The sequence below is a fragment of the Cylas formicarius genome, unplaced genomic scaffold (assembly GCF_029955315.1).
Source record: "Cylas formicarius isolate icCylForm1 unplaced genomic scaffold, icCylForm1.1 PGA_scaffold_6__28_contigs__length_40554024, whole genome shotgun sequence".
In the NCBI taxonomy this organism is placed as follows: Eukaryota; Metazoa; Arthropoda; class Insecta; order Coleoptera; family Brentidae; genus Cylas; species Cylas formicarius.
Genome location: NW_026844347.1, coordinates 15,425,422 through 15,446,844, shown reverse-complemented (window position 1 = coordinate 15,446,844; position 21,423 = coordinate 15,425,422). Strand labels below are relative to the sequence as shown.

The 21,423-nt window shown below is 33.7% G+C and overlaps 1 protein-coding gene across 7 annotated transcripts in view; it reads left to right on the top strand.

Moving 5' to 3' along the window:
- The window catches only part of LOC132704165 (ubiquitin-like-conjugating enzyme ATG10), a 169,787-nt gene extending 148,882 nt beyond the window's left edge, over nt 1-20,905 (top strand). For 4 of the 7 annotated variants that reach the window (XM_060673991.1, XM_060673997.1, XM_060673998.1 and 1 more), the window contains exons 2-6: nt 6,931-7,036; nt 18,405-18,564; nt 20,122-20,207; nt 20,273-20,355; nt 20,424-20,905. In XM_060673991.1, the coding sequence (XP_060529974.1) occupies nt 6,935-7,036; nt 18,405-18,564; nt 20,122-20,207; nt 20,273-20,355; nt 20,424-20,508 (516 nt within the window). In that variant the 5' untranslated portion in view covers nt 6,931-6,934 and the 3' untranslated portion in view covers nt 20,509-20,905. Of the gene's footprint in view, nt 1-825; nt 2,804-6,930; nt 7,037-18,404; nt 18,565-20,121; nt 20,208-20,272; nt 20,356-20,423 lie in introns of those variants that run through there. The other 3 variants (XM_060673996.1, XM_060673995.1, XM_060673993.1) reach the window with 3 other exon arrangements.
- The last annotated feature ends 518 nt before the right edge of the window (nt 20,906-21,423 follow it).

Genomic DNA, 21,423 nt, shown 5'->3' with positions numbered 1-21,423 from the left:
TTTTCGTCCCGTCTCTCCAATGTATTTTTTGCCGCATATGCATGAAATGCTGTAAACTCCTGGCATCTCAAATGGAATTTGGTCTTTGACGGAAGTGGTAAATCTGGTTTTGACGTTATATTTCTTTAGAACTTTTGATGTGTGGTCAGAGATGTTTTGAATATAAGTGAACAGTGGCAAGTTTGGGATTGCTTTCGGTTTCATTGCTATTGGAAGGTTGTGGTGTAGTGTATTTTGAGATGGAACGCTTTAAAGCGGAAATTATTAGACAGAAGAGCAGAGCAAGTTGTTTTAATTCTGGGTTTAATAACTCGGGCTGAGATAGTTTTACGGTTCTGTAAAAAAGAGAGTTGATAACCGATGATTTTTGGGCCGGATGGTGATGTGACAATGTATTAAGGTATCGGTCTGTGTGCGTATGTTTTTTGTAAACACATTGACCCAATGTTAGGTCTGATTTTCTATTGATAAGAATGGGAGGTTGTTATTAGTTTATATTTCAAAACATATGTTAAAGTGTATAGAGTTTAAATGTCTAAGAAAATATGCTGACATGTTGACCTTGAGGCCAAAAACAAAAGTATCATGGACGTAGCGTTTCCATAATTCTGTTTTTAGATGGAAGGTGTCAACCGCTTATACTTGCTTATATATATTTGCGATGACTGGTGATAGTGGAGCTCTTCCATAGCTCTTCCCAAGGTTTGTTCAAAAATTTGACCGTTCTAAGAAAAATATGGTCCAGACAAGCATTTTTCAATTAAGGTGAGAAGGTTCCATTCCAGATTTTCGAAAAGTACATCGAAACATCGAAGAATATCTTGTGTATCTCAAGGAATTAAGTATGAAACTGTCAGTTTTCCCTGTAAAGGGTTTTAATAAGGAAGCTAGATATTTTGTTAGAGAATATGTTGGAGAACCAATGGTGCTGACAATAGGTCGAAGGGAATATTGGTTTCTGAATATTTGGGAATCCATAGAGACAAGGAATTTTAGAGTCATGAGAGGTGACAGATTTTTTCACGGAGTCTGATAGAGAAGAAGCCTTAATGATAGATTTAAGGTTGCGTTCGATGATGACGTAGGATCTTTTTTAAATGGACGATATGATCCATCTCTATGAATATCTTGAAACTTTTCCGGATATTCATTTGTGTTCATGATCACCGTAGCATTTCCTTTATCTGTTTCTAGGATTACGATGTCTGGATTAGATTTTAGAGATTTTAGGGCAATGAGTCCAGGCTTTGCAATGTTAGATTTAGGGGGTTTTGATTTTTTAGGGATATTTGCGGTTTCAAATTAAATTTCATTAGTTGTTTGAAAAGGTAGTTTTTTCAGGATAGACTCGACATTTGCAGTGATTTCCTCTTTTGGTGTAATACGTGGGGCAAGGACCAAGTTGGAACCTTTTGAAAGAACTGATTTTTCCGTTTCCGAAGGTTAGTGCGATGATACATTTATCACAGTGTGTCGTAGTTGAGAAGAGTTTGATGATTTCCTTAGTGTTGGCGTTGTTTTTTTGAATGTCATTCTGGGTAGAAGATAAACGGAGATTTAAAGCTTTTTCATGAATCATTTTTGAAAGGGTATTGAACTCGGATGCAGACAAGATGATAGCAATTTCAAGATGTAGAGACAGAAGGTGATTAGGTCTATTTTCTTACGGGTGTGATGAATGCTTTCTCGAAGTAAAGCTAAAGTAAAACTAGATTGTCGATGAATTTAATAAGCGGAGGTTTTGAAATGATGGGATATTTTAAGAAAATTGGGGATGACGTTATGATCTCTACAACATAACAAATAGGTCAGTGTACAGAGTAAACTTGCGAGTTTCAGTCGGCGATCTTCTAACTTTCTGATTTTGCGCTTGATGTTCTCTCCATAAGCCTTGTTCGATCCGTCAAAGACAAAGTTCAATTTGAAATGCCAGGAGTTTACAGCATTTCATGCATATACGGCAAAGAATACATTGGAGAAACCGGACGAAAAATGTCAACTAGGCTCAAAGAACATGAAAGAGGTTTAAGACTACGACAACTAAACTCATCAGCAGTTACCATCACAATCACGAAACCGAACATCAAATTTTATTCTACCAACGAAAAATCCGAAAATCTATATAAATCTATGAGCAACCAAACAATCTTAACCGAGACTCAGGTCTTTACCTTTCATCAATATGGAAATCAGTCATACGAGGGGCATGGCTACCATTGACGTTTGTCAATTCGGACGATTGCTGCCAAACCCGTGCCATAAAATCCCGGAAATGTCCGAAGTGGCTCCGATTCGTTGGAAACAAAACTGACGTGGTAAAGTGACGCTTCCCGCACGCTAGATTGGTGTGTATTTTACAGATTTAAAAATATTTCTTTATTTTTGACAAATTTTTCACGCCGTTGGAAAACAAGTGGAAGGAAGTGAGAAAACTTTTGAAAGCAATACTGCTGGCTACAGGAATATATTTGCAAGCCAACTATAAAAAAATCCCTTAAAAAGTTCGCAAGTGAGACAACAAAGACAAAAAATCAAGTTATTCGCCAAAATCAATATTATTTACAGCGCAGTCTAGCCTAATCCAAACAGGCAATAGAAATGTAGTAGATGTTAAAAGGCCATAGCTTCTAGTCCTAAGAATAAAACTGATTTTCGACCATACTCTGCTGAAGAAGCAATGACGCTTATTACGAATGCGAAACTAAGTACCAATAAATAAGGAAACGCTCCTGGGAATTGCCGCCAAAAAGGATTGCTAGTGCGTATATACAGGGTGGTACATGACAAAATAGAGATTCTTTAGGTAAGAATATTATGATTTAACGGAACTTATCTTAGTCCAAAAGTTGATATTAACCGAGATACAGGGTGTCAAAGTTACAATTTTATTTTTGATTTTTTAAAATAACTCCTAAAATACGTCCTAACTTTCTTACGCCATAGTGTATGGAGATTTTTAATAAAGATATCACTTTCTACACCTTTCTTTCTTTAAATTTCGCCTCGAGTCGCTGTTTTCGAGAAATTCGTATTTCAACTTTTCGTTGCACTTAACGAACTGTTTCATGTGAATATTCAAAATAGTCCGACGTAAGGTTTGACTAACATAATCACAATAAAAGACAGTAAAATAGTGCGAAATAGATTCTGACGAAAACACATATAAAATATCTTCAAAATTTTTCAAAGTACCAGACTTTTAAGATGCCCCTATAAGAAAAAGATAAAAACTATTTTAATATTTTCTTTCTGCAACACTAAAATGAGCAGGCGCTCCGTCATGCACTAGCCAACCTAATTAACTATGTCACTTCTTATAGCCAATATTGGTTATTTATTCTTTCTGGTAGGAAAATGGGTTAAGTAATTCCCAACAATTCCAGCGCAAACATTTCCCAAAACTGTTCTTGATGTTTAAATTCTACAACTGGGTATTTTATCCGCCCAACACAGATTTACTTACGACTTCGTCGTACCCTTACAACTTATAGTCGCCGTAATATTTCTAAGATTAGTAAAAAGTAAAATTACTAAATAATATTCGCATACTGTTCTTTAAATCAGTATTTATTTGTTCCATCTCAATGTTAATCCAGGGACCCTTATAAGACATATATGTTATATATAAGTTTATAAATTGCACATAATTTATTGTTATTCTTGGCGACTAGTTTATAAGTCAACTATTAGGAACTGATTTATTGACCTTTTCTGGTTGAACTGAAGCTCGCCTAGCTCATTAGATAATATAAATTTAATCTGTATTTTTTTGGACCAATAAAAGCCTTTATTATTATTATTTATTATTAACTATTCAAAACTATCTAAGAGTAAGCGGCCCTTGTTTGACAAACGCCATATTAATCACGAATTTCATTTGTCACAAGGGTACCTAAGTTATTATGGCCGAATATTTTTATTTTGTTACATAGAATTTTTTTTTGAACTGTGTATACTATAATAATCAATAGTAACGCTCTCATTTTAACGTTAGTTTTATTTCACCCCGTAGATTCAAAAACATAGTTGCTAAATCACGTAGGTAAATACGTGACGTTCACTTTTCATTACTAATTGGTACGCGTAGGATGAATACCAACTCTTTAGGATAATTAAATATGCGTACATATTTGTTTAAGATATAATTCTACGTAAGCGCACCGGCGCAAGGCAATCAGCTGTTTTTGTGATTATGAATGTCGCGGTAAACATCTATCGCAGATACCCACTTCCTGCGAGAATCCCAGCTCTCTTACGTCACGCTCACGTGGAAAATTCGTGCGTCAGTCGCGGGCGTACGTCACAACTCAGGATAGGACTTGACCCGTCAGAAGAGCTGAGAAAACTTACCCGATTCATCCCAATTTTCAGTTTTTTTTTAAGTAATTTTTAAGAAAGAAAGAAAAGATACTGGAACGTGCATAGTTAAAGGTTAATAACACCATTAAGACAACTAAAAAAATCCCTTCACTTCCGAAGATACCCAAACACGAAATTGCCGATTTCGTTGTCATTTTTTTCTGGTGTAATTTATTTTAAAAGAAAATGTCTTAAGAACATATGTCCTAAAGGTCTTAACTTTTGAGATACAGGGTGTTAAAGTTTTTAAAAATGAAATGTATTTTTTTAATATCTGTAATGCCACTATATTTTAATGGAATTTAGCACTCATATAATATAACAATATAATATTTAACTATATATTATAATGGTGTTGTTTAGTGTACAGCAATTTTTTTAGAATACACCAGTGGCGAACGTTTGGAATTTCACCTATCGAGAGATAAAGATAAAGATCGCTTTATTTCTATAAGACTTGAGTTGACAGTGTTGGATATTGTCAGTATAATACGAATGTAAAAATATAAAATTATCTTAGTATAATTAATTATTTAATAATAATAATAAGTAATAATGTTACATAAATAACAAATATATAAAGAATAACAAACAACGAATTCGTATTAAAAGTTATCACAAGAAAGAAAATCCTTAATATTGTAATAGGCGAGACGTAGCAATTTGTTTTTAGGAGTGCATTTGAATTTTGTTTGACTAGCTCTCTCCTTCAGTTCGATAAGCAGTTTATTATATATTTTTACAGTCTAAACAAAGGGACTATTTGATGTAAAAGATAGTCGATATGTAGGTATTTTTATGTTAAGATTCGGTCTTAAATTGTACGGAATATCTGAGTTTCTTGAGAGCATATAAAAATTAGAATTACTTTTTACATACGTGGTACAACTTAGTATGTACCTACTGAGAAGTGTCAGTAAAGAGTGTTGTGGAAATAGGTCTTGACATGAAAAATTCCACGGCTTAAACAGTTTAGTCCGTAAAATGCGTTTCTGCATCCTAAAGACTTGCTCCGCACGTGGGGAACCCCCCCAACAAACCTGCGTAGTTGAGACAGGAATAGACATGGGGAAAATAGTCATTTTTAACAAGGGGAAAAAACCTGATGGCGGAGCCACCATATGACAAAGCAGTCAATAGATCGTTTTTTGAGAATGTGGTCCACCTGTTCGAACCAGGAGTCTCGAGTCTACCTAAACACCCAGGAATTTTACAACACTCTTCTCTTGGATTGCGCTTTCATTGAAGCGTATTAATAAACTCTTATTTAAAAAATACCTAATATTGCCAACAAGTGACCTAATGTCGGCAGCTTTAAATTCCATTTGAAAATCTTGAGATTGTGTTAACTGAATTCGCCAAAACGGCATCACCTATTTGGGACACCCTGTATAAGCTGAGGCGCATCTGTCCAACTTATTGAGTAGTGCATCATCTCCTTATTCTGTGGTTAAATTTTGAAAAAAAAACATAACCTCAATTACTGCCTAAACTATGCAAAATTCGAATACGAATTTTTTAAGAAAGTGACATTTATTTTAACCAAGGATACCAAAAATGCTAAAATATACAAGGTGTTCCATTTAAAATAAGAAAGTTGATGTCGAGGCGGTCACTTTTGTGTATCAACAATATAATAATATAATGTGTATCAACAATATAATATAATATTTTAAACCTTCAGGAGAACCAGGAAACTTTTGTAAGAAACTTTTTTTTGTATCTACTATGGGTTTAAATGAGGAAATTAAACTTCTGTAGAAATGATTTTTATTTTAAGAGAAATCCGTGGCACACCATCAATGCCTGCCAAAATAGTCAGGTGAGAACCCGCACGCCCGCCACTGGCGTACTTTAAAAAATGCTTCTTGATAAGAATTACATGTGTGCCAAATTTCATTAACATATCTAAAGTGGTGTTACAGAAACTAAAAAAAATATATTTTATTTTTGAAAGCTTTGCCACCCTGTATTTCAAAAGTTGAGATGTTTAGGATATATCTTCATGTAAAGTTTTCTTCTAAAAATGGACTCAAATATCGGCCCCTTAATTATTGACATTCAATTAGAAACCACCCTGTATAAAGCTTGCCAAATTAAAATGAGACAGTAAATTAGTAAGTAAAATTCATTTTGGTATTTAGAAAACGACGATTGGAGTAAAGTTGCTTGAGTGAAATATATGCCCTCTGGGTAACAATTTTTATATGTTCGGTAAAGAGTAAATTGGAATCGATCAATACACCAATACACACAACACACTAAACGTTAAATTGTGTTCGTTTATACTAATTATCAAATTTCAAATTAAGAAACCTCAATTTGTTTTTTTTCCAATCAGCAGGATTTGGAGCCATTCAGTTGCTTATCGCCCGAAAAATGCTTTAAAAGATTGAATATTCCGTTCGTCCCCTTTGAGGTCCATAAATTCGAATGCAGGTCCAATAAAAAAGAAATACAAGAAATGTTTGTGTTATTTTAACGTCCAACATGGAGCGCCGCCATGTTTTTATCCCATATTATAGGCCTCGAACGCCATTTTAGTAAGTAATTTGTCGAAATACATTTCAGGTTCATGGAGTTCGCATTCTCTTTTGATGATTTCTGCCGATGCCTGGACGAAATCGTGAAAATTTCCGATTCCCTTCTGGACGGCTGGAAATTGGAAATAAGGCAGGTGGGTAGCAATATGTTCGTCAATTCATATCGCGAATAGCAAAGGTTTTGGTTAGTTTCGTTTAAATATTTTCTGCAAAAATGCAATTTTTCGAACTGGAATAGAAATTTTCAATTTCAGCAAATTGTATCACCGCCACAACTAATTTTATCAAATAATATTCATTCGTTTTCGGTGAGAGCTTAGTTAATAGGAAATGTAATAGAAGGATATACAGGTTGTTTCACGCTATGCGCGCGCACACCTACCTCTTTCCTTACACCTCTGTTGCTGCAGTTTTGAAGCGAATCGATTAAGAGCATCCTAAATCATTTGCGTCGGTTGTGGATTAATCCAATTTTCGTATGCTTCGCCAATCTTCCTGTTGGCTTCTTCAAAGCTTTACTGAAACTGACTCGCATTCTACTCTGTACTACTCTGTTTTAGGGGACCGGAGTTAAATGAGGGACATCAACATTGTCCTCGGTTGACTGAAGTTTGTTTAATTGTTTATATATTTCTATAGATTCTCGGATTTTTCGTTGGTAGAAGAATTGTTTTAGGCTCTTTCATGTTCTTTGAGAGTAGCTGATATTTTTCGTTCGTATCTCCAATGTATTCTTTGCCGCTTATGCATAAGGAGGGGTCAGAACATTGTCGCGAATGAAAGGCAAAGACCGTTGTGGTTAAGATTGTTTGGTTGTTTAGAGATTTATATATTTCTACAGATTTCTATAGATTTAAACGTGCCTTTGAGACAATAAGTAGAACTAGACTTTTAAGAAAATTGTAAAAAAGGGTATTAAAGAAACAGCGTATAAATGGCTTTGTTCGTATATATATATATATGGGTTTGTTCGTATATATATATATATATATATATATATATATATATATATATATATATATAATATATATGTATATATATATGATATTCTCACGTATTGATTCACGGATGGAAAAATGTAATGACACTATATTCCGGGATATCATCCGTTCGCTCGTTGAACTCCGACTGGAATCCTGCAAATCCTGCATCCGACTGGCGCTCCGAGTGTTCGAAGTGTTTTCGGAGCGCGAGCATTGAAGATGCCAAGTGAGACTTTGGCGAAACGTCTGCAGGATTCCAGTCGGATGCAGGATTTGCAGGATTCCAGTCGGAGTTCAACGAGCGAACGGATGATATCCCGGAATATAGTGTCATCATATATATATATATATATATATATATATATATATATATATATATATATATATATATATATATATATAATCACGTCAAGCTCTGAAGAAGCCAACAAGAGATAAATTTCAACTCAGCAAAAACCGGCGCAGGAGAAATCCAGAAGTTTTGTAAAAAGTATTACAGTAGTCTGTGGAAGTTCCTTTGAAAAATTACTATGATACACTTAATAAATTTAAAAGATTTTTAAGATGTCATGTACTATCCAAATTTTGATTTGTCTGCTTAGCTCTTAGTTTCTGTTTACCTTTTGATATTTAAAATATCTATATTGTGTTTTTATGTAGCATAATGCTAAATAATAGTATATTATGCAACAAGTACGGTAAACGGCATTTAACTCACGAGTTTATTTGACACGAGCGGAGCGAATGTTTAATAAACGAGTGACTTAAAAAGTTTACCCAACGTGTTGCATACTATACTTTTTCTACGACTGGTAGTTTTTGGGTACATTTTCCCAAAACAACACGAAAACATTCACTGACATGACCGTCAGAATTGACAAACGTCAAAATTCAACGAAGATCTCCGAAAACATCCGATTGCTCCCATTCCGATGCGGTAAAATCTCGGAAATGTCTGAAGTGGTTCGGATCCGTGGGAAACGCACGCTAGATCGGTGTATAAAAGATAGGTACCTAAGCATAATGAAAAATTAATAGTATATTATGCAACAAGTGCGGTAAACCGCATTTGACTCAGGAGTCTATTTGACACGAGCGGAGCAGTGCGGAGCGAGGCGAGTGTTTAATAAACGAATGACTTAAAAAGTTTACCGAACCTGTTGCACACTATACTTTTTCTATGACCGTTAGTTTTTGGAGCAAAACAACACGAATATATTCACTGACAAAATTCAAAGCGTGGATTTTTTTTTCAGTAGCATCCTACTAATAAATTATTGTAAGCAAGAACAGAGTTCTATAGTTAAGAATTTTGTGTGTAATATTTTTTTATCGGGATCACTATATTATAGAATTTTAAGCATTACTTAAATCTCAGCTAAAGAAGATATAAGGCATTTATTTTCCAATAAGAAACTTTATGCGAGGAAGTAAGTGTAAACTAAAATTATTTGGTGTATTTACAAGGCAGTGGATGCTAAGTAAGTATTTTCTTGTGAGAAGAGCCAATAAAAAACATATCGAACAATACGATTTTTGACATTTTATATTTTCCTTTTTTGGATGAGTGTCATAACAAGAAAAAGCAAATAATAACATACCAATTCTCTCTTGTTAAGTAAATGAGGTTAGTTAGTAGTTTGGGTTGGTTAGTATTTACCTAACAAAAAATATTTTTATTTTTGGACAGAAGAAAAATTCATTAAGGCACTTACTATCTAACACGTAAATATATTATTTATATAAAATTTGACAAAATAAGACAAAAGTATCAAACGTCAAAAATGTTTTGTGTATTAATTGTGGGCATGTCCATGATATCCCGTAGATTCAAAAGTATCGACCAATGAAACGCCACTATACAAGGTGCAAATTAACTACACTGTTATAGGTAATCTGCAAATCGTCTGACGCGTTAGTTAATCTGTCAATCTCTCAAAGTCTATCGGACGGTTTGTGAATCATAATGACGAGCGGAAAGAAAGAAATATTTCTGGAAAAATTAAATACATTATGCAGTAATAAGAACTGCAACATTGTTTATCTATCATTTGAGAGAATAATAATAATAATACATTAATATTCTTAAAGTACAAGTCGTGGATAAAAATAAATACTTAAAGGCTTTAAATGTTTGACAACTCAACTCAAGAACAGAATAACAGAAACTTAGCACATATATTATGTCTATACAAAAGGATATGCTACGTTTCTGTTAGTCTGTTGGTGGATTGAGTTGATAGAATGATAGGGGATAGGTGAAAGTATAATAGCAATAATGGATTCTAGTCAAACAGTTAACGGCTTCCCAAATACTACCGATTAAAAAAGCGGCTGGTTTCATAAAAAAACGCGCCTTTTTAAATACTTTGAAAAATAAAAGGAAGTCTAAAATAGCTTCACATACGCGCAGAGAGTTAAAAGCAAGAATTGTGACGAAGTTAGATGGTTGGTCCTTATCAACATTTTAGTTAGTTTAGGTTTTCGTTTATGGTCCCCAATGTGGAACAGTAATTAAATTTTTCAATAAGCCAACTATCCTGTCCACACTGCAAACATCGTTGCACAATGGCTCCACAATACCAACATTCAAACCTTCATAACTCCTTTCATGACCTTGAGCTGAAGACTTCAAGCTGTGTTTGACGCGGATGGAGATTGCAGAAAATATTAAATTCGTTCCAAGTGTTCCAAGGATCAACCATTTTCGAAATTTGTTACAATTCTTGCATTTACCTAAACCTAATTATTTTCAAGTTAAAAATTATCTATAAATATAGTTTTCAGTTTTTTCAGTAATGTGAAATACCTATGTTTAATACTTTGGGATTTATTTTAACGTTTCCAATACTTTATTCTGCATATCGCTATAAGATTAGTTGGCCATAACAAAACTATTGAATAGGAGAAATAACTTTGTTGGAGTTATTTTTGATGGTAAATAATATTAAATATCTATTAGTACAAATGGACTTATCTTATTTTAATTATTATTATGGCACAATAAATGTTCAAAAATATGCCCTTCGCCTTGAATATACATTTTTAGAGTTTTTCGTATATTTTCTTGGACGTTCCTTAGCATAAACGGTGTTTTCCGAATTCTATTGTCCACATCAAGTGTTGCAGGGAGATTCATCGGAAAACATTATTTCAGACAAAAAATTTGGATCGGCCTCTATTGCTTCATTTATAACTTGGAAGGGATGATTTACTTTTTCTCATAAGCTATTGATTACATGCTACAGAACTGACCTTGAACGTGAGTAAAATTTTCAATTCTTTTTCCTCATTGGTCGCAATTCCGGTTTACCACTTTCCGTTTTTCATATTCAGTACTACCACTAGCATCAAACCATTCCAAACACTGAAGAGACCGTTTGGTTGGTATGTGCCTATTAGGGTACTCCGCTTTGTAAAGTGTTACTCCCAACAAAGCCTCAGCCAGTATATAAATAATGTCAATTAAGTCAGCTTTAGGAAAACCCAGGTTTATTTTTTTTTAATTTACTGACACCACAATAAATTTTATAAATTTTATTTACTCAGTTGTCAGGTAAAAATTTTATGTCATTTGGTCATAGCCAACTGATGTTATAGTAATAGTGTTATACAGAACCAAGGGTAAATACTGGAAAACTTAAAATAAATTGTATTGTTTTTACAGTTTCAGCCTATTCGCTAATGTTATTGCGTTTAAGATCACACTGCCCAAGACACTTCTGTTGTTTTCGTGAAAATGGATAAATTAAAACAACGTGCTTTCATTAGTTCATTAAGAGATGGAATCAACACTAGGAGACTCCTCCCCATCATATTCAACTATTAAGCAGTGGGTTTCTGTATTTAAAATGCAGAGTGTTTGCTAACGCTTGATCAAAAACTGAATCGAAAATATATTTCTACCGACAATCTGGCGCTTTATAGGCGTAATAGAAAAGAATTTTTGGGTCAATTCGCAGCTACACTCCTGAGAATAAGGAACAGTCAAAACAGTGGATTGCAAAAGGAAAACCAGCTCCAAAAAGGCTAAAACAATTTTATCGGCAAACAAGGTTATGGCTACTGTTTTTTGGGATGCGAGAGGAATTTTATACATGCGTAAACGGTAAGATTATCACTGGTCAATACTACGCAGAGTTATTGCAACGCTTGAAGCACGAAGTACAAATTAAATGACCTCATTTGTCGAAGAAAAATAATTTATATATAACTATAACGCACCTGTGCATTCGTCGATTGTTCCCATGTCCAAAATCGACGAATTGAAGTTTAAATTCATGCCGCAACTTCCCTACTCTCCAGGCTGAGCCCCCGGCGACTATTGCCTGTTTAATAAACTCAAAAAATGACTTGGCGGTAATACATTTAAGAGCAAAGAAGAAGTTATGGAAGCTATAAATCAGTAGTTAAAGGAGCTTGACGTATCTACGTTTAAAACTGCTATACCCAAATTAGAATACCTTTATGATAAATGTAGCAGTGTTGATGCAGATTAGGTTGAAAAATAAAGCAAAAAATATTAAAAACATAGTTTTTCGTGGTCAGGTCGGTAACTTTTCATCCCACCCTGATACTTAATAAAAGTTGTAGGTTTTTGTAAGACCTTTCAGAAAAAATAATAATGTTTAGGGTGTGCATTTTGAGAAAATCGAGATTGTTCAATTTAAAATTATCCAGATATATTCGTTTATTTTGAACATCCTTCAGTATTATTTCCAATTCCTTTCCATATACCTTTTACATAATCTTCGGATAACATTAATATCAAATACGGATCTACTTTTCAAAAATGGCGCTATGATAATTTTTTTGCAAGTGTGAAAACTAGTATTATTTGGAAAAATTAAAATATTGGAAAAACTATTAGGTATTATAATTAATAAAAAAGTTTTCTCAAAGAATTGCAAAACGAATTCAAGACAAAATTTAAAAATAGGCTGTTTCATTTAAAAAAATGTATATTTTATTCGTCAATTTTTCTCAAAACTTTTGAGGTAAACTTTACTCCATCGTTGACTCACCCTGTACATTGCCGGTAACATTTATTTGATATCCCCCGGGAATCACCTTGTATATTATTCGGTAAACTCGTTAATAGCCAGAAGCGGTTTTAAAATTCGTTCGCGATTTTGCTTGCGCACCCAGTGTCGTTGGAATCCATAATATGATATCAAACACCCACGTGAAAATACTTTGCTTTAAATTACATTGAAAATATTTGTCATACTTACGCCATAAGTTGTCGACATAAAAATAGTGTGCTGATTATTACGTTTGCGGGCCACAAGTTCGTTTTCCCACACATGGATAACACTACAGAGTTTGCTTTTGAAGCAGCTCGACAACAACGAATTGATTGTTCCATTTTTCGCTTCTACAAATTAAAAATTTCGTTTGAATTTTTTATAGTTTTATTGTTCTATGCGATTATGGTTTGATTGTATTATTTCCCTAAAAAAAGGTGCCAGTGATCTTGAGGAGAACTTTTCCTCGTTTATTAATTATATTTTTCTACTCCCGCATGTAAAATACGTAATTAAACACCGATCTAACGTGCGGGAAGCGTCATTTTACCATGTTAGTTTCGTTTCCCACAGATCCGAGCCACATCGGACATTTTCGGGATTTTACCGAACAGGTTTGGTAGTAGCCTTGAATTTTGACGTTTGTCAGTTCTGACGGTCATCTGAATGTATTCGTGTTGTTTTGTGAAAATGTCGTCAAAAACTAAAGGTCGTAGAAAAAGTATAGTATGCAACACGTTTGGTAAACTTTTTAAGTCACTCGTTTATTAAACACTCGCCTCGCTCCGCAGTGCTCCGCTCGTTTCAAATTAACTCGCGAGTCAAATGCCGTTTACCGCATTTGTTGCATAATATACTATTAATTGTTTAATTATTAATATTTATTGCATGTCATTAAGAAACTTGAGAATTAGGTTTGATATAACAACAAATTGTGGTCACAATACGCATATTTTGTCAAATTCCTTAGTTTCAATATATCAAATAGATTATTTTAAAAAACTTGGCTTTTATGTTATATTAAAATAAAATTTAAAACTGTATTTTCAAGTCTATCATATACTTTTCCAATGATTCATTGTCGCTTCGGGCATTATTTTCTTCAACCTTGTAGCTATTAAGAAGTAAGAGATTGTCGAAGTTTATTTTTTGTTTGCACAATATTTTGCGTTCTAGATCGTTACTGGATGTTGTGAATTGACACAGAAATTTTGTTTGTCAATATAGCTAAGACATACTGACTGACCATTTTTGATTACGTCACTATGCGTGACGCAACTTCGCAACTGCTCTGACTGACTCCAAGTTTATTAAAATCTATTATTCCATGCTCTCCATGCTGGAGCACCCAAAACCACATTCCTTTTAGAGGTCAAGTAAAAAGCATCTATCAAAAGAGCTTTCAATTTCTCTCAGCTTTAAAACAGTGTTTTCTCTAAGTATTATCAATATAAAACAAATTGCAGAAAACGAGTTTTAAGATTCTAGATATCAACTACGCCCTCTGGCGGACATTTTCAAACCTCAGCATTTTCTCTTGGTCGATTTACTTTTTTTTGTTCAAATTTACTTTAAAATACTTTTTTTGTATTCGTGTGTCTATTTACTTGATTTTTTTTCTCATACAGAGTCTGCTTTTTTGTGAGATGGTAACCTGATTCTTCCGCGTTTTCCCGGATTTTTTTGTGTAAGAATATGTTACTTGTTGGTGAAAACTAATACCTCTTTATTTAAAAACATATGTTTACGAATTGTGTTCTATATGACCGATGAAACCACGCGACATTGTTACCATACCAACTATACATATAACAATGGCAATTTTATCAATGCGGTCTTTGTAAAAAACTATAACACAAAGATACTGGCAGCTTTGCAGTTTCCAACCACACAGATTCATACGATTACTACTACCACTTATTATTTTCATGTTAAAATGTAAAATTATGCCGTATGCGCCTTTCCATTGTGTGTAATGTTACTTTAATATTCAGCAATTACACTTCTAAAAAAATACAAGTGCGCAGGCCTTTTCATAATAAGCCTGTTTCAACACTCAGCTATAGATTTAATATAAGAGGGCATACAATAATTAGAAAACTACCCGCGTGTTCACCAATACTCAAATTACTTAATTTTTACGAACCATTCTGAAATGTTTTGGTTTAGTTGTTTTTCTTTATCAATATATTAAAATTTCACCTTAAATGTAATTTGTCACCTACGGGCAGGTGCAGCAGTCAAAATCGGCTGAGCATAAGAATTTAAACAAACACACGACACATCTGTCATCTTTTGTAACAAGTAGCGGAGATCTGATATGTCTTTGTCGGTGAATCCGCATGGACTTAAGAGTGCTGAAGAATATCATTCGTTTAATTAAAAAGCAATGCGCTGCTAGAACTAACAGAAATTGAGTGGTTTGTGCCGATGGATTCAGCTTGACGTATACAGAGTGTTTCAAAAAATATGCGAAAACGTTCCGCTGCCGATTCGTTAACGAATAAAAAGACAACAGTTCATAGAATGCTTCGTGCAAGAAATGCCTTCTTGATTTTATTGAAAATTGGCAGTATCATTTATTACAATAATTTTTTTCTTTTTTTAAATAAAATTTGTGAAGTCCAGTGCAATGTCAAGTCAACGGTGTACTTTCTGGAGTCCTCCTGCGTTTCGTTAACTATCTTGCTGACTGCTTCAAAGCTTAACTGCTTATGTATTTGTTTGGGGGGGGCGGGGGGGAGCTACAGGAGGTATTGGTTAAGATTGTTTGGTTGCCTATAGATTTGATGTCTGGTTTCAAGATCGTGTTCATCAACTGTTGATGAGTTTCGACGTAGAATCCCTCTTTACTTATGTTCAACATTATTCAGATATATTAAAATCCGAGAATCTGGAACCAGACCTCATTTTAATTAAAAAATTGCTTGTCTTTTTCTTGTAACAGTTATATTTATGGACTAACGTCCGGAACAGCTATGGGTCCTCCATTATTACCAGTCATCGCAAATATGTTTATGGAAGCCTCTGAGAAGAAAGCACTCGACACCTTCCATCTAAAACCAAAATTATGCAAACGCTCATTGATGATACTGTTGTTATTTGGCGTCAGAGTCAAGATTCCCTCCGAGATTTAGTTCAGTTAGCAACTAATAAAAATCTTCTATTGCTAGACATTCTTATCAATAGAAAATCAGACCTAGCATTAAGTAATTCTGTTTACAGAAAACCTATGCCCACAGACCCGATACCTTAATGCATTGTCATATCCCCATCCGACCCAAAAATCATTGGTTATCAACTCTCTGTTTAAGTCGCCCGAGTTACTGCACCCAGAATTCAAACACCTTACATCTGCTCTTCTCGCTAGTAATTTCCATGTTAGAGATATTAGTCATCCAAGACAATATTCTATAAAAAAAATCCATTTCACCACGACCTTTTAAAGTTTCAGAGTAGGGAAGCAACCACACACTAGTCACTGTTGTCCTTCTTTATATTCAAAACATCACACTACTTTCATACGTCAGAGACAAAATTTCATTTGAGATACTCCTGGAGATTACAGCATGCATTGGAGAGACACTACAAAAACTATCTAGACTCAAAGAACATGAAGGAGCCTTAAGACTACAACAAATAAACTCATCAGCAGCCGAACACAGTCATCAAACTGAAACTCAAATTTTATTAGATAAAACTAAAATTCTTGCATACAATCAATTCTTCTACCAACGGAAAATCCGAGAATCTATAAGTAACCAAACAACGTTAACCGCGACCCAGGTCTTTACCTCTCACCAATATAGGAATCAATCATCCGAGACAATGTTCATGCCCCTCCTTTAGCTCCGCCTCCCTCAAACGGTAAATAAGCAGGTTCAGAGTAGAATGCGAGTCAGGCAGTTCAACTCCGAAGAAGTCAAGAGGATGATGATGATGAACATAAGCAAGTTCAATAACCAACGCAGGAAGAATCCAGAAGATTTGTGAATAGTATTACTGTAGCCTGTGGAAGTTTCTTTGAAAAATTAGCAATTGACTTTTTTTTAGTTTTTGTTATTTATTTTGAATAATTCACGAAAACTACAACTTTATTGACTCTTAGGCTGTTTCTGCATCTTGGCTTGTTTTTACGTAATTTTAGGATTTTGTTTTAAAGTTTAGTTCAGCTTTATTGCTTACGACGTAGGTATTTTTTAATATTGAACGCCCCATATAATTAGTAAACATTTCCGAACCCATATGCTGCAGAAAATTGATCCGGAACCACTTGCAATTAGCACTGATCAAGCGTTCGTAAAGTGTGACTTTAAGACGTCAGCTTCTTTAAACAATGTGCCGAGTCACTTTGGACGTTTCCGGTACTTTGTTCACGAGTTTGGTCGTAGACCAAGTATAGTATGCAAGATTGCTGATTCAAAATCAACCTCGCGACTAAAGTGGCCTTTAACAAAACAAAACAATTCGGTTTAAGATGACCGTGATAACCCATAATTAATGGGGTAAACAGTAAAGCTACAGATTGCCAGTCCAAATGTTGATAAGATTTTGTATATTTTGCAACAGAGCTTTCTTTTAAAAATAGTTCTTTTGCAAATCTAAATGCATTAGAAACTGCAAATGCAAAAATCTCGAAACCTGTTGCTCTAATTGAAAAGTGACATTTATGATATTTTTTATGGTACGCGTATGCGGTACGTACTGCAAGCTACAAATTCAAATTTGTCTACTTAAAAAGTTGTCTACTTAAAAATATGGTGGTTGAAATAAGCTAGAAAATTCGAAAATTAATTTTTAGTTGGACACGTGTATCTCGGATTTTCTTTCCAACTAAACTAAGTTTATTATTTGAAATCAAGAGGAAAACCGAATTCGATTAAAATATTTTGATACATAAGTAAGGTTTAGGAAAAATACTTTCTTGTTGGATTAGGAGATTTGATTATATGTTCTTAGTGATCTCCATGATTACCATTATTTAATGACTTTTAATGAATTTTAAATGACTTGTTTGATTGCTCTGACCTATTATATAGACTAAATTTTCTTGTTCCCCGTATTAACTCTAGACATAGTAACACATTCTTTCTGCCCACGCCAAAAACAAATATTTGAAAATTTTCACCTATTTTCGCATTTTGGAGCACCTAACAGAATGCTCGACCCGATTTATACTCTTTTCGCAATCTATTGTTAAGGTAAAAACGTTATTGTCCCATTAACTATAACTATTAATTTCAGTCTTTTCCTACTCTCGTGTATTTTTATTAGAGTTAATCCTTATGTTAGGCTAGACTTTAGAATAAAAACAATCTACCTCTTAGTTGGGCTTAGTTAGACTTCTTTAAATAAATAAATAAAATAATCATTAATTTAGTAATTTTTCATGAGACATCTGGTATATCTTGGTGTTGAAAACTAACATCAGAATGACAGGACATTTATTTTTTGTGTATTATTATTATTATTATCATCATTATTATTTTCAGGAACCAGAAAACGGGCAGTACATGGTAAAAAAAATTACCACTTTCTTGGCGAGAGAAGAAGGGGACATCACATCCAAAAAAATAGCTACGTTTGAGTACCATATCGTATATCACGTGAACTACGGAGTGCCGGTGTTATGTTTTAACGTGTGGAATCAAGGTAAGACATTTTTAAAATCTGAGCGATACTTTGAAGATTTTTTTTTTAATAAAATCATAATTTTGTTATTTTGAACTTTGGAAGTGTTACCAGTGAAAAGTTACGAGAATTTTAAATATCATCTCAAAATCTATCTGGCAGTTTTGGAGATCTTAATTTATGTTGCGTATTTAGAAATGAAGGTGAATTTCATACTTATAGCCGTATCATAAATCATGTACTGCTAAAGAATATCTGCAGTCCAAAACTTTTTTAACGTTTTGCAATACTTGAAAAATAAAAATTATTTTTCCGCCAACCCAAGGTTGTTTTGACAGTGTTTTTTAATTTAATGTCAATACGTAAGGGGCGATTTTTGGGATTTTAAAAAGAAAACTTCATGTAAACACATATTCTAAACGTCTTAACTTGTGAGATACAGGGAGGTAAAGCATATTTTTTTAATATCTGTAAAATCACTTGAGATATTTTAATGAAATTTGGCACACATGTATCAAGAGGCATTATTTAGTGTACCACAATTTTTTTTAAATAGACCAGTGGCCGGCGTACCTAATTTCACCTGTCTATTTTGGTAGACATTGATGAAATGCCACTGATTTCTCTGAAAATGATTATTCTTACGATCTCCAATCATTTCTAAAAAAAAATTAATTTTTTGATTTTTTTCAATCCGATGTACGGTTTTCGCTTAAAAAATAAAAACCTCTGATCTGCATGATCATAACAATATCGTTAATATGACAGCAAGCAGAGAAATTAATTTTGATTTTTATGTGAAGAACGTACGACCGACAAAAAAAAATTGAGATCAAATCTGTTCATAAATGAATGCAAATGTCATTATTTTTTTAAAAGAAATCTGTCTATGAACAAATAATATTTTGGTTAGTCACCGCTGCACTGGTTAAATCGAGAAGCTTTGTGAAAATAAATTTTCTACCTAAAACAAAATATCTAGTCTTTAGTTATCAACTAGTGTTCTTCAGAACAAAAAATATTAGAAGACTGTTATTTTTACTTTTACAGTTTTAATAAAATAGTATAACCAAATTGTCAATTGTCAAATTAATGACAACCTTTTTGAAAAAAAGTAGAACATAAAAACTATAAAAGGTGTTGAACCTGTCCTCCGCCTTGAAGGATACGCGCTTCATCTCTTTTCCTCATATTTTCCTCACATTTCAAGCGAAAACCGCACATCGGATTGAAAAAAATCAAGAAATTAAATTTCTTTAGAAATGATGGGAGATTGCAAGAATTATTTTAAAAATATTGTGGTACACTAAGTAATGTCTCTTGATACATAGTATATGTGTACTAAAAAATATATTTTATTTTTGAAAACCCTGTATCTCAGGAGTTTAAATGTTTAGGACATATGTTCATATGAAATTTTCTATTTAAAATGAACCCAAAACTCACCTCTTTAATTATTGACATTCAATTAGAACACACTCTGTATAACTTTAAAGGTGTTTGTTTTGAAACAACCCGCAATATATTTTTCGTTTCACAACCTGCGAAATCTATTCAAAAATTTGGAAAATATTTCAGACGGTACCTTCATCACCCTCGAAGAATATTGGGCGCACAGCGTCGACCTGAAGGACGACAACATGTACGAAACCTTGACACAAATGGTATACCCGTGAATAACGCCCAACGCCTATCCAAATACCGCTTTATCGGATTTTGTTGTTTCTAGGACCATCCCGTGTTGCGTAGGCCATTTCTCACCCTGCACCCATGTCGAACGAGGGAAATTATGCTGCCCTTTTTGTCAAAGAGGTAAAAAAAAATTCGGTCTTGTTTACTTTCAACGTTGTTAACTATTATCGCGTTGTTTTGATTCGCAGCAAAAACCCAGTGATCTCTTGGCTGAGCGTCGTAGGACCGTTCGTGCATCTCAAATTGCACGATGAATATTTAAAATGCTGTTGATTTATTTTAATTAAAAAATAGGTGTACTAGTGAAATTATTTTATTTCGAAATAGATATTAATATTACTACATTGTATTAACGGGTTGGGAAGATTTTGACGACGAATACGAATATTGTAATGAGCTTTACCTCTGTTTTATTATTATTTATTATTTAAATGTGTGCTAAAATGACTTTCATATTATAAAACCGCACTTTTCTCACACTTCTAGTGATGTATAGTAGGATAAATGGCCATGACTGTAAGAATGCTATCAATGTTTTTATCTGCTCGTAGGCATTTTTGTGCCAATAAATCAAACCGGTCCAGGGTAGTAATAAAGAAATTGAAACACAAAATGTGTGAATACATTCTGTTGTATTGCGTACGGTATAATTGTAATTATACAAATAATAAATGCATATTCAATGAAATTAAGCATCAGAATAGTTTGAATCTATCATCCAAGGGTATAATTAATGGTTTTGCGTTGTCCTACGTTTTTTTATATAATTATTTTCCGCTTTAAGTACATGATTAACGCATTCTCTCCAACTGCCTCTAGTATTCACTCAAACGGAGTTTTAATTATAGCAGTTACATGGGACGACATTTTTGGGTTTATATTATCGATGAAATCGACGATAACTTCCGAATGGTTTGAGCTAGACGTTCCAAATGTTGCTCCTTTTCAACAGTCCACGGGATGCACAAGATATGCGAAAATGGTCGCGTTCATTAGACTACCTTTTTTTCAATTTTGAAACAAAAATCGCGTTTACAAAGGTGCATGGAAAATGTCAATTGTCGAAAACCGTTTATGCAATCGAAATAGTAAATGACCATAAGTAGCAGTTTCTTTTACATGACCATATAGCCCGTATGGCCGACTAAAACTTTTGTATTTAAGGTCGTCACATATTACACAGGCTGG